General features: G+C 43.5%; 1 protein-coding gene and 1 long non-coding RNA gene across 4 annotated transcripts in view; one reads left to right on the top strand and one right to left on the bottom strand.

The window, feature by feature from the left end:
• The first annotated feature begins 3,898 nt into the window (after nt 1-3,898).
• The window catches only part of DYRK1B (dual specificity tyrosine phosphorylation regulated kinase 1B), a 33,405-nt gene continuing 13,172 nt past the window's right edge, over nt 3,899-24,131 (top strand). Inside the window, exon 1 of one of the 3 annotated variants that reach the window (XM_081868959.1) lies at nt 3,899-4,063. Coding sequence is in view for 2 of the 3 variants with exons in the window: in XM_081868957.1 (XP_081725083.1) it covers nt 21,617-21,743 (127 nt within the window). In the remaining variant the exon portion in view is untranslated. Of the gene's footprint in view, nt 4,064-11,993; nt 12,031-21,483; nt 21,744-24,131 lie in introns of those variants that run through there. The other 2 variants (XM_081868958.1, XM_081868957.1) reach the window with 2 other exon arrangements.
• LOC309346255 lies at nt 19,170-21,568 on the bottom strand. The gene is made up of 3 exons (XR_014158531.1): nt 21,451-21,568; nt 20,556-20,695; nt 19,170-19,430 (listed from the first exon to the last, which is right to left on the bottom strand). It is a non-coding gene; the product is annotated as an uncharacterized lncRNA (long non-coding RNA).

Raw genomic sequence — 24,131 nt, 5'->3', positions numbered from 1 at the left:
TATGCACTGGTTTTGCTTGTGGACTTGCATATATTTAACAAGGATCAGAATTAGTGTAGCAGCTTGTAAAAGTCTCTCCTTTTAATATGTATTTGGTACAGGACTGTAACAAGTGGGGTGCCGCAGGGTTGTGTCCTGGGCCCGTTGTTGTTCAATGTCTTTATAAATGACTTGGATGAAGGAATTGAGGGGGTGCTCATCAAATTTGCAGAAGACATCAAACTGGGAGGGGCAGCCAGTGCCACTGAAGACCGATCAGGATTCAAGATGAGCTTAACAGATTGGAGAACTGGCCCAAACTAACAAAATGAATTTCAGTGGGGACAAATGTAAGGTTCTGCACTTAGGCAGGAAGAACCAGCTGCTCAAATATAAGATGGGGGACATCTGGCTTGCCGGTAGTACATATGAAAAGGATCTAGGAGTCTTAGTAGGGCACAGGCTTAACACAAGTCAACAATGTGATGCAGCAGCACATAGCTTAAGCTGGATGAACAGAAGTATAGTTTCGAGATCAAGGGAAGTCATAGTACTGCTCTATTCTTCTTTGGTCACACCACGTGTGGAGTACTGTGTCCAGTTCTGGGCACCACAGTTTAAGGAGGATACTGACAAGCTGGAAGGTGTGCAGAGGAGAGTCACCAAGATGATCCAAGGGAGCAGCTGAGGGAACTAGGTAAAGGGTGTATGGGGTGTTAGAGGAGGGATAGTACCTCTGGTGGGCCACGCATGCGCCTTCTGGGGTAGTTTGTCCATCTTTGGTCCCCACCCTGCACTGTGTTCTCACCTGTGGCTCCTAGAAGCTGCTGGCGTATGCCAGTGGCTACACCCTGGGGAACGGCTTTGACTGGCCAGCTAAACCAAATGAGGGTAGTTGTTGGGTCTCCAACCTTCAGTGAGTATGGGACTTGCCCTGCACGTGAAGACAGGCTTCAGCAGATTGAGTGGACAAGACCAATAGTGGGCCCAACGGTCAAGAAGGTGGTTTCTACATAGGCAGTAGAGGGAAGTAAAGGAACATGGGGCTCGTCAACCTGGGAAGGTTGCTCTGATCCTACACCTCCGCTGCCTTGTGGAATATCTTGAGAAGAAAAGGCTAAAGAGTAAAACCCTACACAATACAGAGTGGGGGTCCCGGACAGTTGGGTGGTGTCTTGTATGCCTCCTTCCAGCAACTCCTGCAGCCAAGCTTTTGCCTGATGTATTGTGCTGCTTTCCTTTGGACTACATCAGCAAGCCTGGGGGGGGGGCCTTCTGAGCAGCCTAGGACCTCCATACACACTGCCCAGGTTTGCACCCCAGAGAGGACATTTTGGTGCTGCTAACACAGCAAAAACATTGCAGGAGGCAGCAGCTGCACGTTACCAGTCTCTGTATCCACAGTGGACGCTGTGACTCTCCAACAGTTTGATTTCAACCTTGGACGCACACTCCATTCTCTTTCAAGACAGGCTGATGCCAACAGCAGCCTGGTAAAGAGACTGAGAAGCGAAATAATAGTCATCGTCAAACATCTAAAGGGCTGTCGCATGGAGCAAGATTGCTTTCTCCTGCACTAGCAGCTAGAACCCAAATCAATGCATCCAAGTTACAAGAAGGGAGATTCTGACTAAACATCAGGAAGAACTTTCTTTTTGTATGGGCCATTTGAATGTGGAACAGACTCCTGTGAGAGGTGATGGGCTCTTTCCTTGGAGGTCTTTAAGCAGCAGTTGAGTGGCAATCTGTCATGTATGGCCTAGTTTATATTCCTGCATTGCAGGGTGTTGGACTAGTTGAACCTTTAATTCTCTTTCAACTCTACAGTTCTAGGATTCCAGGATGAGTTCTACTTCTGTACTCTTCATCTTCAAGTGGTAGCTTGGGAGTTACAGGCAGTTCACGGCCTAAAATGGGTCACACCCAACATCAGCACCATTTTAAAAAAGTTGTTTAGGATATGTTTTTAAATTGAGGAAGACAACCCAACTAGGTGTAAGAGGAAAAATGGAGGCTGGCAAGATGTTGGGTGGACAGAGAAGAGAAATATGACTGCGCTGTAAGGCAATATAATGGCCAACATTCATTATGTAAAGCTGACCAGAGAGTTAGCTCTAGAAATCTGATTTTGCATACATATGCTTGTAAAATACATACTGGGATCCTGAGATGACCAAAGTACTCATCTCTTTAAGTTTGTTTCCAGCCTCAGTAAAGACGTGATATAAAATCAGATGGGTCTCTGTCCTGAAGGCAAGACATAGATGGGCATGGGGAAGGGACATCTCATGGTGTTTGATGTTAAAAAAATTGGATGACTCTGTAGTTTCTTTTGGGCTGGGTGGCAGATGTTTCTCCTAGATGGTATGGTTTCAGTACACACCAGCACCACTCTGCCCCATTAAAAAATCCTGGATTGTTGCATATCTTTGGTGGCGTATATCGGACAAACATGAAATTCTATGAGGCATTTAGAAATTTACTATGCATGTTAAGCCTAGACTAGCATCCCAGTACTGGATATGAAGGAAACTTCTCCAGAGCTGTGGAATGTTGCATCACAGCATCATCCTGTAGTCTGTACTGCCTGGATAGCACCTAGAGCAGGGATCAGCAAGGTTTACCTTGCCTGGGCTGGTTCACTCCAGTGGAGATCCCGTCATGGGCCGGATCGCACATGAGCGAGCGCGCCCGTGATTCCCAGCGTCTGTGCAGGCATGATTTCCGGCACCGCAAAAGCAAGTCCCCACGCCGGTTTAGTGCAGCGCACACGGAATCGCTGAGCAGGCGGCTCATTGGCTGGCTAAACGACCCCCATGGGCCGCAGGTTGCTGACCCCTGACCTAGTGATAGTTCCCATCACAGGGGCTGCATTGTAGGCTTCTCCCACATGTAACAGGACTTCTCCCACATGTAGCAGGATTAGTAGTGTTAAGCGCTGCACCATGCAGTTAGCATCCCCAACTGAGAGGGGGGTGTCATTTCAAATGCTTCCCTGACCTACAAATCCAAATGCCTGATATTTTTTATCGTTGGTGCTCCTTAAAATACTGCTATCGGCATTACCATCTCCATGCCACCAAGGTGATGTCAGCACACTGCTCTGGTATGCAGAAGGTGAACGTAAGGAACTTAAGAGGCTTCCCCAGCCCTGCCTGCGGAAGGACTGCACACAGGGCCTTCTGCATTCAAAGCAGGTGCTCTACCACGGCCAAATATCACTAAGGACTAGGGGAGAAAGGTTTCAAATTGCCCTTCTGTTCTGCTCTTAAGTCTTCCCCTCCACTATCCTCTGGGAAAGCATTCAACGGGTGCTAGGCTTTGGGGCACAAATCTAGGGCACCCCTCAGTAAAAATGAAGACGGTCCCCAAATGCAGATGGACTGTCTTGCTACGTTTTTTGGAGTACTGTAATCCACACTGCCATCTAAAGAGGAGTGGAGGGATGTATAAAGACCACTGCGCCCAGAAGCGTTAGCATTACCTAACTGCGCCGCTGTACGAAACGATAGGGAGCACCCACACCAACCCCCTTCCTTTCAATCTGCAGTGGTACGGTCCAGAATTCTACCCTCTCATTCTGTGTCACGTAGAGCGAGAGAACGGCTCTAAGCTTCGCCGCTGCCATTCTGGAAAGGGACGTGAGTGAGGCGCGGGGTGGGGTGGAGGGAAGGAGCGTTATAGACACACACTCACACACGGCGGCCCGCAGACACTTGCGCATGCGCACACCCGTTTGGGAGGGAGGAGCGTCGAAAGGGAAAGAGGCACGCGCTCCTGAAGAGAGAAAGAGCGCGCGCGGGCGCGCGTCCATTTCTTCCCCCTCCCCCTCCCGGCCCGCTGCCTCACGTGGCCACGCCGGCGGGGCGCATGCGCTCGGCGGCGGCAACGGAGGCGGTTTGTTGTGGTCGCCATTTTTTGTTGCATTACTGGGAAATCCCGGCGCCGGAGCAGCCGCCGGAGTACGCCCCTTGCGCTGGGGGTGGGGGCGCAACCCGCCCGCCTGCCGCGCCCCGCCCCCAGCGCGCTTCTCCTCCTCAGCCCCAGCTTTGAAACACGCCGCGGGCCGCAGCCGCCTCCTCAGGTAAGAGACCCGCCCGCCTGCCTGCCGCTCCCCATCCGACCGCCCTCCGGGCCCTTCCCAGGGAGAGGAAGGAGAGAGGAGGGGAGGGAGGGACGGAGGGGAGGGAGAGAAAGGCGGGCGCCGTCGCGCCTTCCTCTTCCTCCCCGACCCCCCCCTCCCCCAACCGCCACCCGGCCAATCCTTCCCGCCTTTCTCCTCAGCTCATCCCGGCTGCGGCGGGCAGATTCTCCCAGGGAGCCGGACTCTCTCCCTCTCTCGCCAGGCCCCGCCCCTGGCCGGCTCTTCCCCGGCTTCGCCTCGCCTCGGGCGGGACCCCGCTCGTCCTCCCGGCCGGGCCGCCCCGCCCCGCCCTCATCCCCTCCCCGCCGCCCGACCCCACCCTGATTCTCCGCCGCCGCTTTTTCTCCCACTTCCTTCCCCCAAAACTTCTGCCCTCCGCAGCGCAGCCGCCCGTTTCTGCCTCCTTCTCCCCGATAGGCCCGGCCTTCCCTACTGAGTTCCCACATCCTCCTCCTCCGCTGATCGTTGCTGCTGCTGCTGGTGGTGCATGGATGGACAAGACCCATCTTTTTTCTCCCCCCCCCCCACCCCTTCCCTTCGTCTTTCTTTCTTGCAGCCGTGTTAGTCTTTATTACATTAAGCACCACCACACACTGTTTCCAGGCTTGTGGCGCCTTTTCAGTGTATTATTTTACTTCGTCGTTGGGCTAAAAAAAAAAAAAAAAAGATTTCTGTGGCAATCTAATAGCGATATCAAATGCTCATTATTGTGATAGCAATATAATGGTATCAGATATTCGATTGGTATTAAATATTAAAACCACTGAAGCTTAGGCTCCAGTAAATCCAGTAGTCTTTAAGGTGCTCTCCTCGCCCCCCACCCCAAATCTCTTGGGCATTTGTGATGTGCAAATGCCTCTGGATGAGAAAATCACTGAGTTCTGCTAACCTCAAACATATATGTGTATTGAGTGGGTGGGTTTTTTTAAAAAAAAATCTAGATGAAATTATACTAATTTATACATGTACAAGGTGGTTAAAATGATGAGCCCTTTTAACTTCAGGTGAGCTAGGATTACCATAAATTAGTAAAGTAGGTAAATGTTGCTCCACTGTGCACCATGATTGATATGGGGCTTCTTGCATCAATATACCTGTTGGGTAAAGCTCAGCCTTAAAAATTAAAAGAGTTTACTCCATTGGCTTAAATGAGATGTGGGTTGATCCCTTTGGGGATTTTACTCCTTCCAGGAAGTGAATTTATGTTTATATTTTTGTTGTATTTTTGGATAGCCCCATAAACAAGGATATCTCCCCCTGCCCACAATCATGCTGTGAGCATTTCAACTATTGTGGTGTAATAGTACACTTGAGTTGTCTTCCTTTCTCTGGAGAAAGTTACCTAGAATACACAGCCTTCATAAACTGCCCTCATCATAATGTGTCCTATGTTCTCAATCTTCCCCTCCCAGGTGAGGGTAAATCAGTACATGGTATTTGTAACCTTTGGCACAGCACTAATTATTATAGTGTGTTACTTGTATCTTTTATTTTTTTTTAAAAAAAATCTTATCTCTCTCCCCCTCCCTGCCGCAGTTTCTTATGCTAATACCATAAATGCCATCATGCATAATTTCAGTAATAAGTTGCAATGATATCATTTGCAGCAGCTATGAATGGTAAGAGCAGGTAGTGGAAAAGAGATTTAAGTTGACAATACAGATAACCTGTAGAACCCTTGCTCCAGGATGTTGCTGACGCCAGGTATTTAATACTATCTATAAAGAAATAATCAGCACAATCATATTAATGTTTACTCTGAAATAAGTGCTGTTATGTGTAGTAAGGTTGCTCCCTAACTGCAATGAGCACAAACCATTGGAACACAGGGGGACTTCTTTGTAACATATATAGGATTGTGCTGTAGATGTTTCACAAATAAAACTTATGGGATATAATTGTTTTCCATATACGTACCTACACCTTGTGATGGAATTTGTTTAATTCTGTAATCTGGATGGTAGTTGCTTTTACCAGTGCTGTCTTTATGACCTCAATGCTTTATGACCCCATGTGCCAGCTTACTTGGGTCCAGTTAATCGCAACTTTGCGTAAATTGAGATTTCCTTTGGTTTCCTGGAGCAGTTCCGTCTATGCATATTTGTGGTACCTGTTGCTGTTTACAAATGAGGTAATTCTTAGAAACAAATACAAAAAATATTTAATCTGCTTATCTGCAGTTGGTTTCTGAAAACCCCTGTATTGGTTCATAGAACTTTAGTAAGAGACCCAGATTTCTGTAGGTTCAGAAATAGTTCATAGTTGTTGATGTGGATGTCAGGTTAGATATCTTGCATCTCTAGCTGTGGCTGAGTTGAACCTGAGTTGAGATATGAATTTGTGGCATCTGTACAGCACTGGCAATTATTTGTTAGCCCCTGATTTTGAATAATAGGTTTTCTTGTTCTCAGACTTGCACTACTGCAGTAATGTGGGGACATGTACTATCTCAGGTGTAATCATAGTATATTAACTCATTTATGAGTGAGCACAACTTTTAAGAAACTAAGAATGTTGGATGAACTTTATGCATTTTTTCTGCATGGTCACTAGTAGGCAACATTTGTGCAGTATTTAAGTTCAGCATATGCCTGATTTCATACTAGTCTGCCCTATGCTCTTGCAAAACCCCTGCTGCCATTGTGAAGCCATGAGTATTTTCTTCACCTAGTCTAGCCTATACAGTACTGTAAGAGGTAGCATTACTGAAACCTGTGAGATAACTATGTCGTGCTAAGTGAGTGGAGACTAAGAAACCCATGGTGGAATTAATCTTTTCCTCTCCTCTAGAATGGAAGCCTTTGGGAAAGGACCATTGGATAACATGTTGCAGACTCTTGTAAACTCGGTAGAAGAATAGGGGCTTCCTTTCCTTGTTAGGGTGCACTAATAGCTCAGGAGCATAAAAAGCTGTGGGACTGGTTGTTTCTGCAGCTGAGGAGGCTGAGCGGATAGGTGTCTCACTTTTTCTGATTTGCCCAGAATGTCCAGATACAGGATTATGGATGGGTAGAATATTTGTGTAGGTTGTTTGCTTGCTTGTTATTTGGAGTTACATAGCCTTTCACACTTGGGGTTCAGGTTTTTTACACACTGACTGAAAGTGCCACTGGGGACATGGAAAGGTTACAATGCTATAGGCACTTCCTGTGGTTGCTCACTGATACCATGGTATTTACTGATAACATGTTGTTAGATGTGGACGGTACAGATAAGGATCAGGAAGTTATTTTGTGATAGAAGTTGATGATTTCATAAACCTCAGTAGTAGTTCAGTGGAAGATGACCCTTGGTAGTAAGTACAGTGAAAGGTGACATGGTTGGGATGTAGTAAATACTTTGTTCTTAGCTGAAAAGGACAGTAAAGAAGGAAAGAGAAGCTCTTTGGGTCTTGGCAAAATACAAGATAGCTATGAGCAACAAAATGTGATTTAACAAAAAAAAAAAAAAAGACAAATTGATGATTGGATTACTAAATGGGTATTTTCACAACTTTGTATAAGGCTTTGATAAAAGATATTCCAGATGTTCAAGAAGCATAATTTTATAGAACCATGGAGCTGAAGGACCCCAAGGCCACCTCGTTTATTCACCATCACAAGGTGGGGTTATCTGTACATCAGCATAAGATCAATCCATGAAAATTCAAACCACAACATGTCACAAGCTGAGAGCAAGTACATCACATAACTCTGTAAGCATAAATCATTTTAGGTGATTGAAATGAGCAGTCCAAGGCACATGTTGCAAATTCATGTTGTTTCTGTGACCTCTTTAGAATGAGTTTACTGCAGGGCAAACTTTTGCCTACAGCCTTTTTCACCTGGTGCTAGTTGCAGAATTCTGACATCTTTGCAGTGATAGACTACTATGGCTACTGTTCTAGAAAGTGGAACAAGTTTTGCATGGTTTTTCATAGGCAACCACAGCATCTGGTGCAGCCACCAGGTACATTAAGGGCACCAAAATACCTGTTTCCTTCATGGCTTGTATTGGATGTGGCAGTTGCCCAGAAGTGGGGAACTCCTTTCCCCACCCACCCCTGCAGGCCAACTTGTGACATATGTGCAGGGGCTGTCATGCGGAAAGGTGACAACTTGAAAGAGACTCACCTTTGAAATCTGTTTGCAAACAGTTTCAATACATGCTGCTTGCAAATGGACTTCAGAGTGATGGCAGCCATACCTTTACCTGACATCAAATATGATGTTAGAAGTGGGATAAATTGGTATGGTTTGGAGGAAATGGCCTTGCAGGCAAAATTAGGACTTCTGGGCCTAATTAGGGCCATGAGCTGGAGGTTCCTTGTCCCTGCAGTGGCAAAAAATCAGTGAGATGATCACTATACTAGAGTAAAAGTAAGTTGAATGAGAAACATGGCACTGTCTGTTCTGTTTACGTTCTCAAAGAGAAACTGAAATGTTCTCAGGTGGTAAACAAGCAGCTCTGAATTTGACCTCTTAAAGCTGAGGTTGAAAGATGACCCGTCCACGAGAAATGATAGCCTTCTCCTAAGTGTGTGAATGGACAACAACATTATGATCTGGTGTTAGACTTAATATGGAACTAATAAGTTCCATGGTTTTATAGAAAGGAGGTTTCTTGAACCTGTTAAGACATTTGACAAAGTTTTTGTAAAAATCAGAGGCTTTACATCAGTTGTCTGGGTAGGCTATTTTATTTTTCCTGGATGCTAGCAGAACACAAAATTGTTAGCTGGGTAATCCTTTTATAGTTCACAGACTTCATTTTGTGTTAATTTGATAAAAGACTGGTTGCAGAAAATCCACAAAGAAGAGGAAGGTGTTGTTGTTAAGGCTTGCATACATTTGTTGATTCTGTTCTCAGTTCTTTTTGAAACTATAGGATGGATACTGTTCAGCGGCCATAGCATAAATAACGCATTTGGCATTTAGCACACCAGGAAGCGTCTTCATCTATCTGAAGGAGAAGCTGGAAGTACAAAAAAGGACCTATTAAGAGTAGAAACAATGTGGCTTGTGAGAATCCTGTATCATTGTTGGTTTTACCATTGTGAAGGCTTCTTACTGTCATTCCAAATTACAGGGAAGTTGGGGCAGTATGACTACTTTGAGTTAAGAGCACATATGCTGATGGTCTTGTCATCTGTCTCCTTTTACTATTTGCCTAAACTACCTTCTGCATAATTTCTCAATTAATTTAAACCATTAGGACTAATTCCTACCTGAATGGCTCCCCCACTTACCATTGTCCTGCCTTGAACTCAAGATCTGGGTGTGAGGTTGTACTTGAAGTTTTTCATACAGAATGTTGACAAACTGGATGCCATCAGATGGAACATAATTTACACAGAACTGCTATTAGGAGCTTGATGAAGTATCTTTAGTCTTTTCTATAAATCTTGTAGTCTACCTTACTTGGGTATCATTACATTTCATGAAATGTTTCTATGCTTACTTAACTTTTATCGGCCAGTGTTCCTGGTTGAAGCATTGTCCCAGCCCTCCAAATATCTTTTTCCAAATCCTGTGGAAATCAGTTCAGTCCTCCTCCTCACATATCCAGCTTTAAATCCCCAAATACCTTGTTAACCCATACTTAATTATTTTCTTGTACATCCTTCTTTCACATTTTGATTAAATGTTTACTTGTAGTAAACTTTGTGTGGGAAAATTTGCATTTTATTATAAGAGAAATAGAACTGTTAGTGGAGAAGGGTGATGGTCCCATTTGACAATGTAGATCCAGTTCAGTTTGTGTTATCTCCTTCCTAGCCTTCTTTGATTGTTCAGATTTTGCATTCTAAACAAAGGTAGATGGAGACCAAATGGCACTGACTATGTCAGCACATCTCCTAGTTTCAACACTGTTGCAGAAGATGGGGAAAGGGAATTTCCTAGTGTCAAAAAAGAATGAATTTAAGATAATGTAGAAAAATAAGTTATATTAGGAGCCTAATATAGTGCTGTGGTCCACAATAATCATTCAGCTAAAATTGGTTTCACAATATTTTGGCCATAGTTTTAGGAAAGAGAAATATGTATAACAACCCTAACTCTGTGTTCATAGTCAGATCATTGAGTTTATATAATTGGCTTTGAAATTCTGATTCAAGAGCAGGCCATTCCCAACATTCCAAAAGCTTCCAACAAATTCAGGTTGTGATTGCCTCTGGAAAATAGGTGTTTGGTTGTATTTGAACAACCTTAGTAAGTAAAGAAACTTGGACAGACCTGAAAGTCATTGCTTAAAATTTCAGCTCGGTGCACTGCGACTGACAAAAACCCACATTAAAAGCTAACAACTTCAGAATGAATTGGAAAATAATTGGTAAAACTAACATAACTCTCCAATGTACATGCAACTTAGTACTATGTGTAGTCTTAGGTAAAGGGACCCCTGATCATTAGGTCCAGTCGTGGCCGACTCTGGGGTTGCGGCGCTCATATCGCTTTATTTGCCTCCGGGTCATGTGGCCAGCATGACAAAGCTGCTTCTGGCGAACCAGAACAGCGCATGGAAACGCTGTTTACCTTCCCGCCGGAGCGGTACCTATGTATCTACTTGCACTTTGACGTGCTTTCAAACTGCTAGGTTGGCAGGAGCAGGGACCAAGCAACGGGAGCTCACCCCGTCACGGGGATTCGAACCACGACCTTCTGATCGGCAAGTCCTAGGCTCTGTTAGTTTCCTCATATTTCAGAAGTGAATATTGAGCATAAGCTAAATTGATAAGAACCATGGTCAAAAAGAGAGAACTAGATTAGAATATTGAATATGGAATGAGTGTCCATTGACTTAATACTAAATAAAACTGGAGAGTGCTGAGTAGTTTTTAAACAAGCACATATTTTATGCTAGTACAAACCTGTGGCTCTTACTTGCACAGAATGTAGTAGTAGTCTCTAGTAATACTGAGTTTAAAAAAAAACAAACCCATTCATGGAAGATCAGAGTATCTACAGTAAAACTGTCAATGGCTGGAGGAGAACAGAGGGAAGAGACTCTCTGTTAGTATCCTGGGTCATTAAAACATATTGTGACATCCAAATCTAGTCACTGTTGGAAACAGGATACTTGGCTGGCTGGACCTTTAGTATGACCCTGAATAGCTCCTCTTGTCTACTCAAGGCCTCTTCACTGAGACAGGATCTTTCACACCCAAACATGACTAGTAGGTTAATCCATGTCACCCATATTACTGCCAGCAGTCTGCTGCATAGTATTCCTCCTGCCACAGTCTTAGTTATGTGCACTTGATTTGTGAGATTTCCATTTCAGTGAGAAATCTAGCAGTAATTCTAGGCTTAAGTATTTTCACTTGCACTGTGTTTGCTGCTGTATGATATCCTCATGACCAGTAATACAGTGTTTATCTTGAAAATATTATTATGCTCTGAACTCACTTCGGTCTGTGATGATAATATTCTCCTGCAATGTTTGTGACAGTGCCCTGAATCATCTCTATATACCCTACCTTTTACTCAGAAGTATGGCTCATAGACTTATGGAAACTTGTTCCAAGTAAGTGTTCTTATGATTTCAACATAAGCTTCTATCTTCAGCACTCTTGGAGGCACATTCCATTAAAGTCCGTGAGACATACTTTTCAGTGGAGTCTTGTTTTCCTTACTTTAATCCTTCCACATTGGTCTTCTCTGGCCTCGCTTGATATGTGTTGAATTTTATAAACAGGTTTTCTTTTGCTCTTCCTTTCCTCCCTGAGATGTTACTCAGGGCCCATCTAATTTCACAACAGTGGCAGTTAACTCTTCAGTTCTTTTTGCCCAATATAAATATGAGCCAGTTACATGCTTTAATCCCATGGCTTTAGAATGAAGTTCAGCACAAGGGATTCCTAATCATTCTGGCCACATTTTGACTGGGAATATAACTAAGTTTTATGAGGCTTGCATGTGATGAAGGTAAGACCATTACTAAGTTGCAATGAGGAAAAGAGCTCTCAAGGAGCATGGAATAGATTCCAGCTCAAAGAAAGATGCCATTTTGCCAAACAAGATGTTTTTCAGTGCTCAGTGTTTAAGGTGACAGTAGTCTGAAAGTTCCCAGGTTTATAATGAACTCTGTGGCATTCTGATGTAAATCATAGATAGATGTTTTTCTTCAGTCAGGGAAAGGCCTGTGGCCCTTCAGATTTTGTTGGACTACAGCTACCAACATCTGTGTCCAATGGCCATGCTGGCTGGGATTGATGAGTGTTCAGAGTCCAAAACATTTGGAGTGCTGCAGGTTCCCCACCCCTGTTCTAAGGACAGACAAGTAGCTGGCATCCTTCCACATTGGATCATATGACATTAGAATTTTCTGCAAAGGTTCTGTTTGCTGCCTTAAGTTTTTGAGCATTTCTGAAGGCTCTAATTTAGACTGGGTTTGCCTGACCTTTGTTCTTTATTTCCACACCTCCAGTAGCTTGAGTTGAGTCTCTAGGCCCAGTGGGTTAGAAATAAATGGCAAAGAAATACAGACCTGCAACACAGGTTAGCAGGCACCTAGGCTTAAATAAAAGTGAGGCTCCTAACTCATTTCAGGACCCTTCTTTGGCTAGAACCTTGACAGTAGATTATAGGTTTTTGACTAGGGTGCAAGGCAGTCGAGTTGTACGTGGAGACCTAGCCTTTTTTTACCCTTGTCCTTTGTAAGGAATCCGTGAAATGTCCAAAACCTCTGATCTGGTAGAACTGTGGCAGTGAACCTCTGTTGAGGATACCTGGTGCCCTGTGGCTGGCAAAAGAAAAGGCAGGCACAGCTAGGGAATTGCAGCCAGGCCAGGCAGCCTTTTATGTTAGCCTTGCCAGTTACACCAAAGGATGGAGACAGATAGGAAATTCAATTCAAGCACCCCATGGGATTCTGAACTGGGGGAGAGTTTTGCACCCAGCTGGCTCTGAGAGTCACTGAACAGGAGAGATCACGACTGCCGTGAGTGGCTGTGGCATCGTGCCAGCACCATGAGCCCTGTTGTTGCTGGGTCTCCCTTTGCAGGTTATTTCTAGCCCCTGTTCCTGGAAGGAGAGCCAGTTCTTTACCGAGGTATTTTTGGAGACTCTCGCCTTCTCCTCTTTCTTGCTTTGTTTGGGCATAATCAGCCCATTGCATCCCGGAGAACCTAGCAACACCGCCTGGCTTCCCATTGGTTCCCTGGCAGCTCCGCTTCTCCAATGAGAAGCTTGTTGCCATGGCAGAGGCACCACTGCACAGAAGCGAGTGAAGAGGCGGGGATTGAATTTGCTGCCTGGTGGAAATCTGCAGGGCAGAACAGGGACCAAGCAGAGGGTTAATGTGTAGCCTGTGGCCTGGAAGCGGAGTGCAGGCTTGGCTCTGTGCCAGTGACGTACAATGCCAGGGTGGGCTAACGGAATGAAACTCCCCTAGGTAGCCCTACATGTTTGGAAATGCAGCTTCTTGGCTGATTTCTCCTTTGCTGCAAAGAGAGCAAGTAACATGTTTCCTCTTCTCAGCCCCTCCCCAGTCTGCTCCCCCCCCCCCCCCGCCGCACAGCAAGTAACTGCTTTGGCAAGGGACACACACAGTCTCAAAAAGCTTGTTGTGCATTCTCCTTGTGTAGGGACTGGGCGGCTGTTGCTGTACAGTTCCATCAGAAGCCATTGCAGTGGTAGAGCTGATAGTGCTGACATGTTCAGAAATCATAGGGCCGCCCCATGAATGTCTGAAAATACGTTAGGGTTCTTTTCGTTTCAGCGGTTAGTGTACATTGTAATGGTTTAGCCCCCTTGTTTCCTCAGACAACTATTTTGTGCTGCCGCTATCAATGTTTTTAAATTGATCTCTCATCTGGTAATCTGTTTTATGGTTCTTGGTTGTTGGAAGGAATTGCCTTGTTGCAGTAATTTGGCTGTGGCAGATTCCAAAAACTGCACCCATAAACTCTTATCCCCCTCCTTTCTCTTAGGAGGCCTAATTGGAAAACCTAGCTCTAGCACACATTAGGGCTAGTAAACCTCAGATTACTTGATAGGATACCCTCCCTTTCAGTCTGCATGCCACTGAGCTGCTTCTATCCCCCTTCTGAATTTGTTGCAGAAGGCCAAGCATTTTGTTTGCATGTTTTTTATTACATTGCACCTATTGAACTGTACAGTGGTACCTCGGGTTACATACGCTTCAGGTTACATACGCTTCAGGTTACAGACTCCGCTAACCCAGAAATATTACCTCAAGTTAAGAACTTTGCTTCAGGATGAGAACAGAAATTGTGCTCTGGCGGCGCGGCAGCAGCAGGAGGCCCCATTAGCTAAAGTGATGGTGCTTCAGGTTAATAACAGTTTCAGGTTAAGTACGGACCTCCAGAACAAATTAAGTACTTAACCTGAGGTACCACTGTATTCACTATGCAGTTCACAACATACTAAACTCAATAATACCATGCAAGTTTACCAATAAGCATCTTAATGGTACAAAGCATATAAAAAATTGTGGCTATAAAATATTAGCACCAGCGCAAGCAATAGCATAGTCATAGATGTTAATCATTACCTGCCAGTGTGCTCCGATCATAGAGGTATAGGGTGGACATGAGACAGGACACAGGCCAGGGCTGCTTTGGTGGGTGCCCCTGCTATAGCAACAGGACGCAGGAGCTTAAACAGAAATCAGCCAATGGGCAAACTAGAATTCTCCTACTGGAACTGTTTGTTCATGAGGGAGCCAGCTGGGGAACTTGGGTGAAGACATTTCCTTCTGTCTCCAGAGAGAAGAAATGGTGGCATCTTCTTTCCTCCTGAAGAGATATAACCTCTTCTCATCCCAGGAGTTGATTGCATAAGAAAATAGAATATGCCACAAAAATGACTCTTTAATTGGGAGAGCAGTGGTCTTCCACCAGGCTTTTTTGTCTTTCTCTGCAGCTGTGGGTCACTTGCATGAGACATTTTGAGGTCTTAGCTCTCCTGATCTGCTTCTGCAGTGCACCAAGAGTTAATGAAGGGGTCTGTCACATTGAAGGTCTAGAGAGCAAACAAGAGCTTTCAGGACTGATAGTATTTCAAACTATGACCATTCTGACTGGGTGCCTGAAATATAGCATGTAACTGGGAATTCTTTATGCCTTCCTCATAAAGCTTCAAATTTCTAGTCAAGAGCCCAACAGTTCTACCTCTAATTGTGTTGTGATGCAGGACTTGCATCACAAAATGTTGTATGTAGAATGTTTCTCAGATACCACCAAGGCTTTTGCTGCAGCTTTTAAAGCTATAGAACAAATGCCACACCCCAGAGATCCAGTCCTCCTAGAGCTTCCCTTGAGACCAGGCACTGGAGATATCCCCTCCATGGTTGAAGCCAGTGCATGTTTGTAGCTTGCAAACACTTTCCCCAGATCAAGTAAGGAAATTTAGCAAATACACTACTTCAGCATAGATATGGATAGCACACTTGTGCAAGTTGGTGAGGAAAACATAGTTTCTTCCCAAGCAGAACTTTGAAGGGCTCACCAGGTCCTGAAAGCACCAGAACCTGAACAGATGGTCAGAAAAGTACAATAAAGTTGAGGTAAAGCTGAAAACAAGAAATCTGTCTCTTTGTTTACACCTCTCAAACTATTCTGACCTTCTATGCTGCAGTATAATGAATGGGAGAACAGTGCCTCAACAATTGGGGGAACATGGTTTTTGAGAATGCTTTGAAGCATTGAATAACTTTTGATTTATTGGAGGCAAGTAAATTTATGCCAGCAGGGGACAGTGGAAACTTGACTTATATCAGGAGTTAATAGTAAGAACATATGAATTGAAGAAGAACCTGTTGGATCATAAGGAAGGTCCATCTGGTCCAGCTTCTTGTTCTCACAGCGATGAGCCAGATGACTGTGGGAAATACACAAGCAGGACATGAGGGCAGTAGCCCTCTCTTTACTTATGATTCCAAGTAGCTAGTATTCAGAGGCATACTGCCTCCAACAGTATGTGTTATTTGAATACTGTGTACCTTACAGGTACTAGAATTCAAAAACTATTTTGACATGCTGTAGAGAACTCAGAGGAGAGGCAAGAACTAGTTAGATGAGGAAAAGGTCAAGAGATTGGGGTGCATATTATAGGTGGGGAAAGTCACAGGACATTCTTCATCTTCAAACAGAAGATTTCAGAAAGGGGCTCACTGTTTGCTTTCTTTCCTTAAGTTCTTAAGTTTGGGATGAAAAGCCCATTTTTTATGTTTAGCAGAGTGAATATCCCAAGTATAAAAGCAATTCATACTGAAATAATCTTCCTGAGGAATTTTTTAACCATCTTTGTTGGAAGTTTATGAAAGGATGGTGTGTGCACCAGCCTAAGATACTTGAGGTATAGGGCATCTTTCCAAAGCCAGGGGATCAAACTAGAGGTCTCAAGTTCGGATTCCAAGTCTGGATTCTGAGGTTTTGCTATTATGACCAGAACTGTGTTTGAACTGACCTCTTCCCCACCATGCACATTTGCCTGTTGAATTAATGGCATTGCTGAAAGTGCTCATGTGCACATTCTTTCTCTTTGATTCATGCACGACATCATTTCTCTGATAACAAAATATGAAGGTGTGCGCATGTTTATCAGCTATTGGTGGGTGCTGCTGTAAAAAAATCACTCTGCTTTTAAGGCCTATGCTCCTTAGAAAGAAAGGCCTTAGAAAGAAAGGCCTTTCCCTGTGAACACATCCCATAGGAATGGTGTTGGGGCTGGACCGAAAGCAGGATAAAGCCAGCTTAATTAGGAACGGGGAATTAGGAAAAAGCATGTGATTCTAGGAAGAACTGATTTGACCTCCAGCTCTGCCTTTCACCTCCTGTATTTTACAGGTTTTACTCAGTTTTGTCTCTTTTTAAGAAGGTGCACCTGTCTCTGAACTGCAGCATCATATTCTTCTGTATTCATTTTGGGTGGGCTTGTCTGCACCTACATACTTTTCAGTTGTTTCATCAACCCTGTTCACAACAGTATCTCCTTCAATATAAACCATCTTGATCAGAGATCTGATGGTATGATGGAGTCATTTCACGAAGTGGGGCCTGCTTTTGGAGCCAGAAAGTATTAACATGGATGTAAGATTGTGACTGAGAATTTTGCTTCCCCAGTGTTGTGGCCCAACAAGTTAGGATTCAGATGTTGGCCAGACACAGTTTCAACACCCTACATATAAAGGATCATGCACATTCTTCCGATGTCATGTCATGTAGAAGTCATTGAGCCTAGTTAGGTCAGCATAAAAGGCTGTGACTGTTACATGCCATGGAGACCATTTCTCTGTGAGTGCTTCATATAAAGTGTTTGGACAGCACTTCCAACAGACTGGCAGACATCAACTCCTAGAACTGAATGAGTTGAATCTCTGCCTGACGGTTCATGAGCTGAGGAACAGCAAAGCTGTTTTGAGATACAAAGATACAAGACCTGAGGTGCTCACTGCCCTGAATAGCCAGTTGCTGGATAATATTCAGTATGCTTTATTGCCTTTCTCATGTGTAGAATGATCACTTAGTGCCCAGTATTCTTGGTCATAAACCCAGTCAACATCTCTGGGTTTTGTTCAACCATCAGACAACTATTCTTTCTCCTGTTGGTCAAAGAACAGTTGATACTGGAACCTATTTGGTATTTTACACCAAATAATTTAAGCCTTGATACCTGTGAGTTGAATAGTACAGCTGTATGGAGGTGTATAAGGATGTCTAGTACAGACATGAGAGATCAGTGGGGCAGAAGGAAAAAAAATCCCTGTCTGTGGGGACTGATGATTTAGATTGTGGCTCTGGTTGCTGAAGAGTACAAGGTTTCTACGATTTTTCAGGATTATTATGTTAAACATCATCTGCACTATAGGCTTCCCAGGCACATCAGAATAAATGCTATAGTCAGTGTTATGAACAGTGCTTTTTTCTGGAGGGGACGCAGGGGGATGCATACCCCTAAACGTTTGGTTAATCTAAGTTTGGGCTTATTGAGAGGCAGTATTTCAATATGAGTAGGAAAATGAGAGTACCCCTAAACATTTTTTTAGAAAAAAAGCACTGGTTATGACCACCAGGAAGTTTAACCCTGAGAATTATTGCCCCATGACTGGTAGTTCTTATGTCTCCTGTACAGTGCTCTTTTCTAAATGAAGAGTTGCTTGCTCAAGCTTCATAGCTACATATTACTACAGTGGTACCTCGGGTTACATACGCTTCAGGTTACATACGCTTCAGGTTACAGACTCCGCTAACCCAGAAATTGTGCTTCAGGTTAAGAAATTTGCTTCAGGATGAGAACAGAAATCAGGCTCTGGCGGCGCAGCAGGAGGCCCCATTAGCTAAAGTGGGCTTCAGGTTAAGTACAGTTTCAGGTTAAGTACAGACATCTGGAACTAATTAAGTACTTAACCCGAGGTACCACTGTACTAAGGGAAAGTAGCAAGGAATAGGAATGGATAAATTTCCATTTCTGTATTCCCACTGGCCAGCCTACTTTAGGATAAAAGTGGCTGATTTGGATTTCCCTTCTTCCTAAAAAAAAAAAAAATCAAATCATATTAGTTAACTAATATGGTTAACTAGTTAACTAGTTTTGCTTTCTCAGGATTAGATCTGAGCAGTAGTCTTACCAGTGTGGCTTGTTTCCCATGAGGAAGTCTCAGTCTTATGTAGTCCTCTCTCCCTTTGCATGCTCTGATTCCCTCCATTTCACAACACAGTTTGATCACTATTTGCAATTCAACTTGGGAGAGCAAGCACAAATCATAGTTTACCAGTTTGTGTGTAACAGCAAAGTATGGCAAAAAGATGATGTTCAGGAGGTGCAAATTTGGAGTGAGTATGCGAGGTAGAAGCTTACTTGTATCTGAACCAGTCTTGTGTGAGCTAAGCTGAATACTGGCCAGACATGACCAAATGGGGGCTTGAGACAGAAGCAACAGTGGAAAGTAATCAAAATGCAAGGTCAATTTGCATAGAAAAGTAAAAAAGCTTGCAGAACAGAATACAATTGACTTGTGTTATTCAAACTGGCAGTTTCACTAGAAGTCTATGCTAGAATAAACCTACTATTTTAAATATTCAGACAATAATAAATTATTATTACCTGTTTTCTTTATTTAGTCTATTGTATTCTGATTTGCTTTAAATAGTTGACTTTTTTCAATGCTGGGCAATTAAATTTTTCAGGTCGGTGGGCTGGGATGCTCTGCTTGTAGTCCCACCAGGATTTGGAGACACATAGAAGGGCCTCCTCTGTGGCAGGAGAATCTCTGGTTCTGGAATGATTCCTCCTTAGAAGTGGGCCTGTCTTCAACATTACTGGATTTCAGATGCCAATGGAAAACATTTAATGATTTGCTACTAAAAAACACAAAACAAATATTTTAGATATTGTGATTTAGACTGTAATTTTTTGCAGATCATAACATAGCTGCCTTGGATATGATTTAACTAGAGAAAGTGGGCAAACAAATAAATGATATTAACAATATACAATATTCACAATTGTTTATCTCCAATAATTCTGTACATTACAGTCATACATTTAATTTTTATATCAGTTAAGTATTCATTTTAAATTAACCATTCAAATTTAATTTTTACAACAATAAATAACTCCTTCCTAAGACTATTAATCCAGATCAAGTAAACTTCCTAAAAAATTACATTATTTAAAAAAATTATCAAAATAGTTCATTTTGCAAGCTCCTTCTCTGTTTTCTCTTTGTTCCAATAAGTTAGCTTTGCCATTAATCATTTTTCCAACAGTTTTTTTACCAGTTGTTGAGGTTCTTCCTTTTCCAGATCTGTGCAGTTAAGATTTTAGTTGCCATTAATAGATAGTGAATTAACTCTTTCTACTTTCAATCCAATATCCTTTAAAGATCAATTTAAAATGCTTTCATGTTTGCAATTATTTTTTTTAATTTATATATCTGTGGTTAAATCACAGAGCCTAGGACTTGCCACTCAGAAGGTCGCGGTTCAAATCCCCGTGACAGGGTGAGCTCCCGTTGCTCGGTCCCTGCTTCTGCCAACCTAGCAGTCCGAAAGCACGTCAAACTGCAAGTAGATAAATAGGTACCGCTCTGGCGGGAAGGTAAACGGCGTTTCCATGTGCTGCTTTGGTTCACCATGCTGGCCACGTGAACCGGAAGCTGTACGCTGACTCCGTTGGCCAATAAAGCAAGATGAGTGCCACAACCCCAGAGTCGGCCACGACTGGACCTAATGGTCAGGGGTCCCTTTACCTTTACTGTATGGTGCTCTTATGTTTGAAATACATTGTCCAGAATCCTTCCATGGGTGATTTATAAATTAATAAATGTATTTATGGCCCTCATTCCCAAGCCACACTCTATTCCAAAAAATGTATAAACTGTGTACCAGACCTGAGGTTCTTATGAACATTGTTGTTTGGGCTGAGTAATAAAATGTGTAGCAACTCTTAAAAGTTTTGGTGTGAAGAAATCCTCAAAAAAGTACCTCCTGATATTGGATTCATATGCTCTGGCTGCCATCTTCTTGCATAACACTTCCACTTTTGCATGTGGTGGATGTGGATTTTCATGGTGATGGGAGCAGTGTGAGCTAAAAGGAGCCAAAAGGATGATGGTTTGATGATGCTGGAATCAAAACTTTGGTTATAGAAGTATCAGTGCAATGGACAATGGCTTGCTCTGATTTGAAAAGACACAAGAGTTTCAGTCAAAGATTGAATATTGCCTCATTTGGATTTTTAATGAGACTGATTGTTGGGGAAGGGGGAGATCCATTGTAAAATACTATATTTGCCTGTCAGAAAGCCTGATTGATACTTTAGTCCCACCCCCCAAAACAAACACACACCTCTCAGAGTGAATGTCTGAAACTATTATTGCAGTGGTGTTTGGCCAAGGTACTAGTTACTAGGAGAATGGGGTCTGGAAATTTATGCTAACATCACCACCACCCTGCAAAAACCCTCACAAAATGATTACATGTTCATAAAGATTCTGAAACTGCATTTTTTATATTACTATTTTTTTCTACAAAAATAGTGATAACATGCGGTCAGTTTAGACTCCTGTCCCACACTCCTCTTGTCTCTAAGGATTTAGCAGAAACAGCTTGTTCAGTGACCATTCAGGTTTTTAGAAACCAGCACCAATGAGTTAATTCCTTTGGGAAAGTTCAAAGAGGCAAACAGTGGCCTGGAGGTAACATTTTAGAAAAGAGGAGTTTGGAATTGGCACGTTTCAGCCCCTCTCCTTAGTGGTTTTTCTGGCCTGCGTTTGGAAACCTTTTGTCAGCTGTTCCTCTGATCAGTTTCCACTTGGCCATGGCATGTAACCAGCTGTTTGCTTTGATCCAGCCAAGAGAGCATTCCACGCCCGCTGACCTTCCATAGCCTCTGCAATGACAGCTGTGTAGCACTGCTTTCTGCTTAGTGGCTTTAAGACTCTCGGGAGCACAACCTGGGCGAGCAACAGCCAAAAAGTGGACTTCAGCGAACAGCTTTCCATGGTGTGGACTTGAGTAGGTGGTGTGGTTAGATAGCTTTTCCCATGGTGATCCCTTCCAGCACTGAGACCCATCTCAATACCATGCTGCTGACATTGCAAACGCATTGGGCCCGACAGGAGCCTTCCTGCTTTCTGCCCTCAGCCTGCTACAACAGGAAAATGGTCACAGGTAGGGACCATGTGTGGCAAATGAGAAAATACTGATTATCTGATCGTATCTGTCTTTGTTCTAAGCTATGAGGCCCAGAGCAGCAACTGGGGGAGACTTGGCAACTGCATAAGGGAGAACTAGAAGGAAGCTGGAGGACTATTATGCACTGAGGAAAGTCTCTGTAGATGGGAGAGGGAGGTTGTTGTCTCCTTTTGGTGTTTAATGGGCTTAGGTGAAATCTGAAAATACCCTGGGGAAGAAGGCCAAGAAATCTAGGGTTTGGGCTTGATTGGTTTTTTAAAAATATGTTGAATAGCTTTGCTTGGAACACAAGGTGTGGTTTTTCTTCAGTGCTTCAAGAATGAGACTCTGGGAAGGAGTAGGTCTTCAGGACTACATGAGCTATGTGACTGAGTTAGGATAAGTTTTTAATTGTGAATACATACGCAAACACATATAAGGAGCATGCTTATAGCTACCACCTTTGCATGGATGATGCCTGAGTTTCATAGGCAGTTTTGGCACCCTTTGAATCATTGTATCTTGATGGTTGTAGAGCTCTCTAGGGAACTAGCTGTTATCTTTGTGGATGAGGGAATTGCATGTTTTACTAAAAGGGAAGTGGAAATGTACTTTAAATTAATCTGTGACCCTTTCTTTTATAAATGAAAATGCCTTAAAAGAGAAGCAGAGCCACAGGCAAAGAGCAAAATTATATCTCTTGGCTTTGAAACTTAAATGAAAAATCTAAGACCAAATCTTCATATATGTCAACCTGAGTCTGCATGTAGAAAATAGAATGTGCCCTGGACTCTGTGTTGGAATTTTTACTTTCACATATAGGCTCTTACCAGTGGTTTTAGGAACTCCAGATTTAATGTTGATAATAAATTATGCAAGTGTCTGCGTGAGATTTCATATGATTTTCAAGGAGTCTTTGGGGGGGGGTCAAGTATTGGAGAAATGAAAGATGAGAGGGGAATGGGGAATGGAGGACCAGTGGCTTTTGGCGGGTAAGAGAAGGGGGAATATGAGCCATGGGAGCTGAGCAAGGCAGAGCACAATTCTAGAGGGTTCATTAGGCACTGTCTGGATACTTCTAAGCTTTGCTCCTCAGCTATAACAGCTGAAAAAACTGATCTTAAGCATTGGAAACTAAACTGCTCAGAATACCAAATTCCACACTATGCCTGACAAACTCAGGCATATTGGAATGGTACATAGCCCTCTTTATTAATAAAGACATCAATCCTGGGGAAATGGGGGTTGTCAACCCTTTAGGCCCATGGGCACATTGGCATACTGGAGAAACTGTTGTGGGCACCACACACACCCTGCAACCAAGCACCCCCTGCAACCTGTTCTATTGGCTACAATGGAAAGATTCTTTCAAGTCTGATATCAGTGGGCAGCTAGGAAAGGCAAGCACATGCGTGCCCACAAGCACCATATTAGGAACCCCTGATTTAAAGATAGATGTTGTAGCTCTTCATTGTGAGAAGAGGCTTAGGAGAAACCCTAGAGTCAGGCTGAGCTGCAAAGGAACTTCCACAACTTGCTTCTGAGTGAAAACTTGCGATGTCACATGCTTATTAAACCCCACATTGTTTTTATTTGTGCCAACCTCCGGTTGGGAAGTGGGTCTGTCTCTTTTTAGGCCCTTAATTAAATAAATAAGGAATATGATGTCAGTAGCCTTGCACTTCTTTGCCAGAAATTGCACTCAACTAGTCTGTCCATAAAGGGCAGAAGCCCAGCTTTGAAACCCTTCCATTAATTAACTAGCTGTGTTAATAAGCATGCAGCTGCAGCCAGTTTGGTGTTAGAGGGGTGTTGTGTTGCCAGGAATTGGATCTAGGGGGACCTCAAGCAAGCACTCTTTCTGCCAAATCGGTACTGAGTTTTGTGCCTCCATGCAGCAGACCTAGGAATAGAAACCATTAGCTCTCTCTGCCTGTGTGCTGCTGTACTTCATTCCAGCCACTCTAACATGTCCTTTCCACAGCTAAGAATAGTACCTAGTAGTTCTGATGGTTGCCGAGGCACCAGCAATAGTAATAAAATTGCATTTTATGTACAAACTGAGCACTGTCTAGGCCAGCAATACCTATATTTCTAAAAGGGCAAATTTCCCCCTGGTGGAGAGCAGCCAGAAGCACAAGTAAGAGGAAAGCTATGTAACTCGAAACACAAACTTTGTAGGTGTTAAAGATACATATTTTTGAATGGTTCCACAGTGTTGTAGGGGTCATGCTTCAGACTCAGGTTTTCTTGGTGGTCTCCTATCTTGCTAGTGTGCTATGATGCAGAGAACCAGTGTGGTCTAGTGGCTGAAGTGCTAGGTTGGATGTGGGAGTCCCTGTTCAAACCCCTGTCCAGCTATGGTTTCTACAGTGGACATATCAC

This window comes from Podarcis erhardii (genome assembly GCF_964252035.2).
Source record: "Podarcis erhardii genome assembly, chromosome: 7".
Taxonomy (NCBI): Eukaryota; Metazoa; Chordata; class Lepidosauria; order Squamata; family Lacertidae; genus Podarcis; species Podarcis erhardii.
The sequence above is the reverse complement of the archived record's forward strand: the minus strand, read 5'-3'. Positions and strand labels throughout refer to the sequence as shown.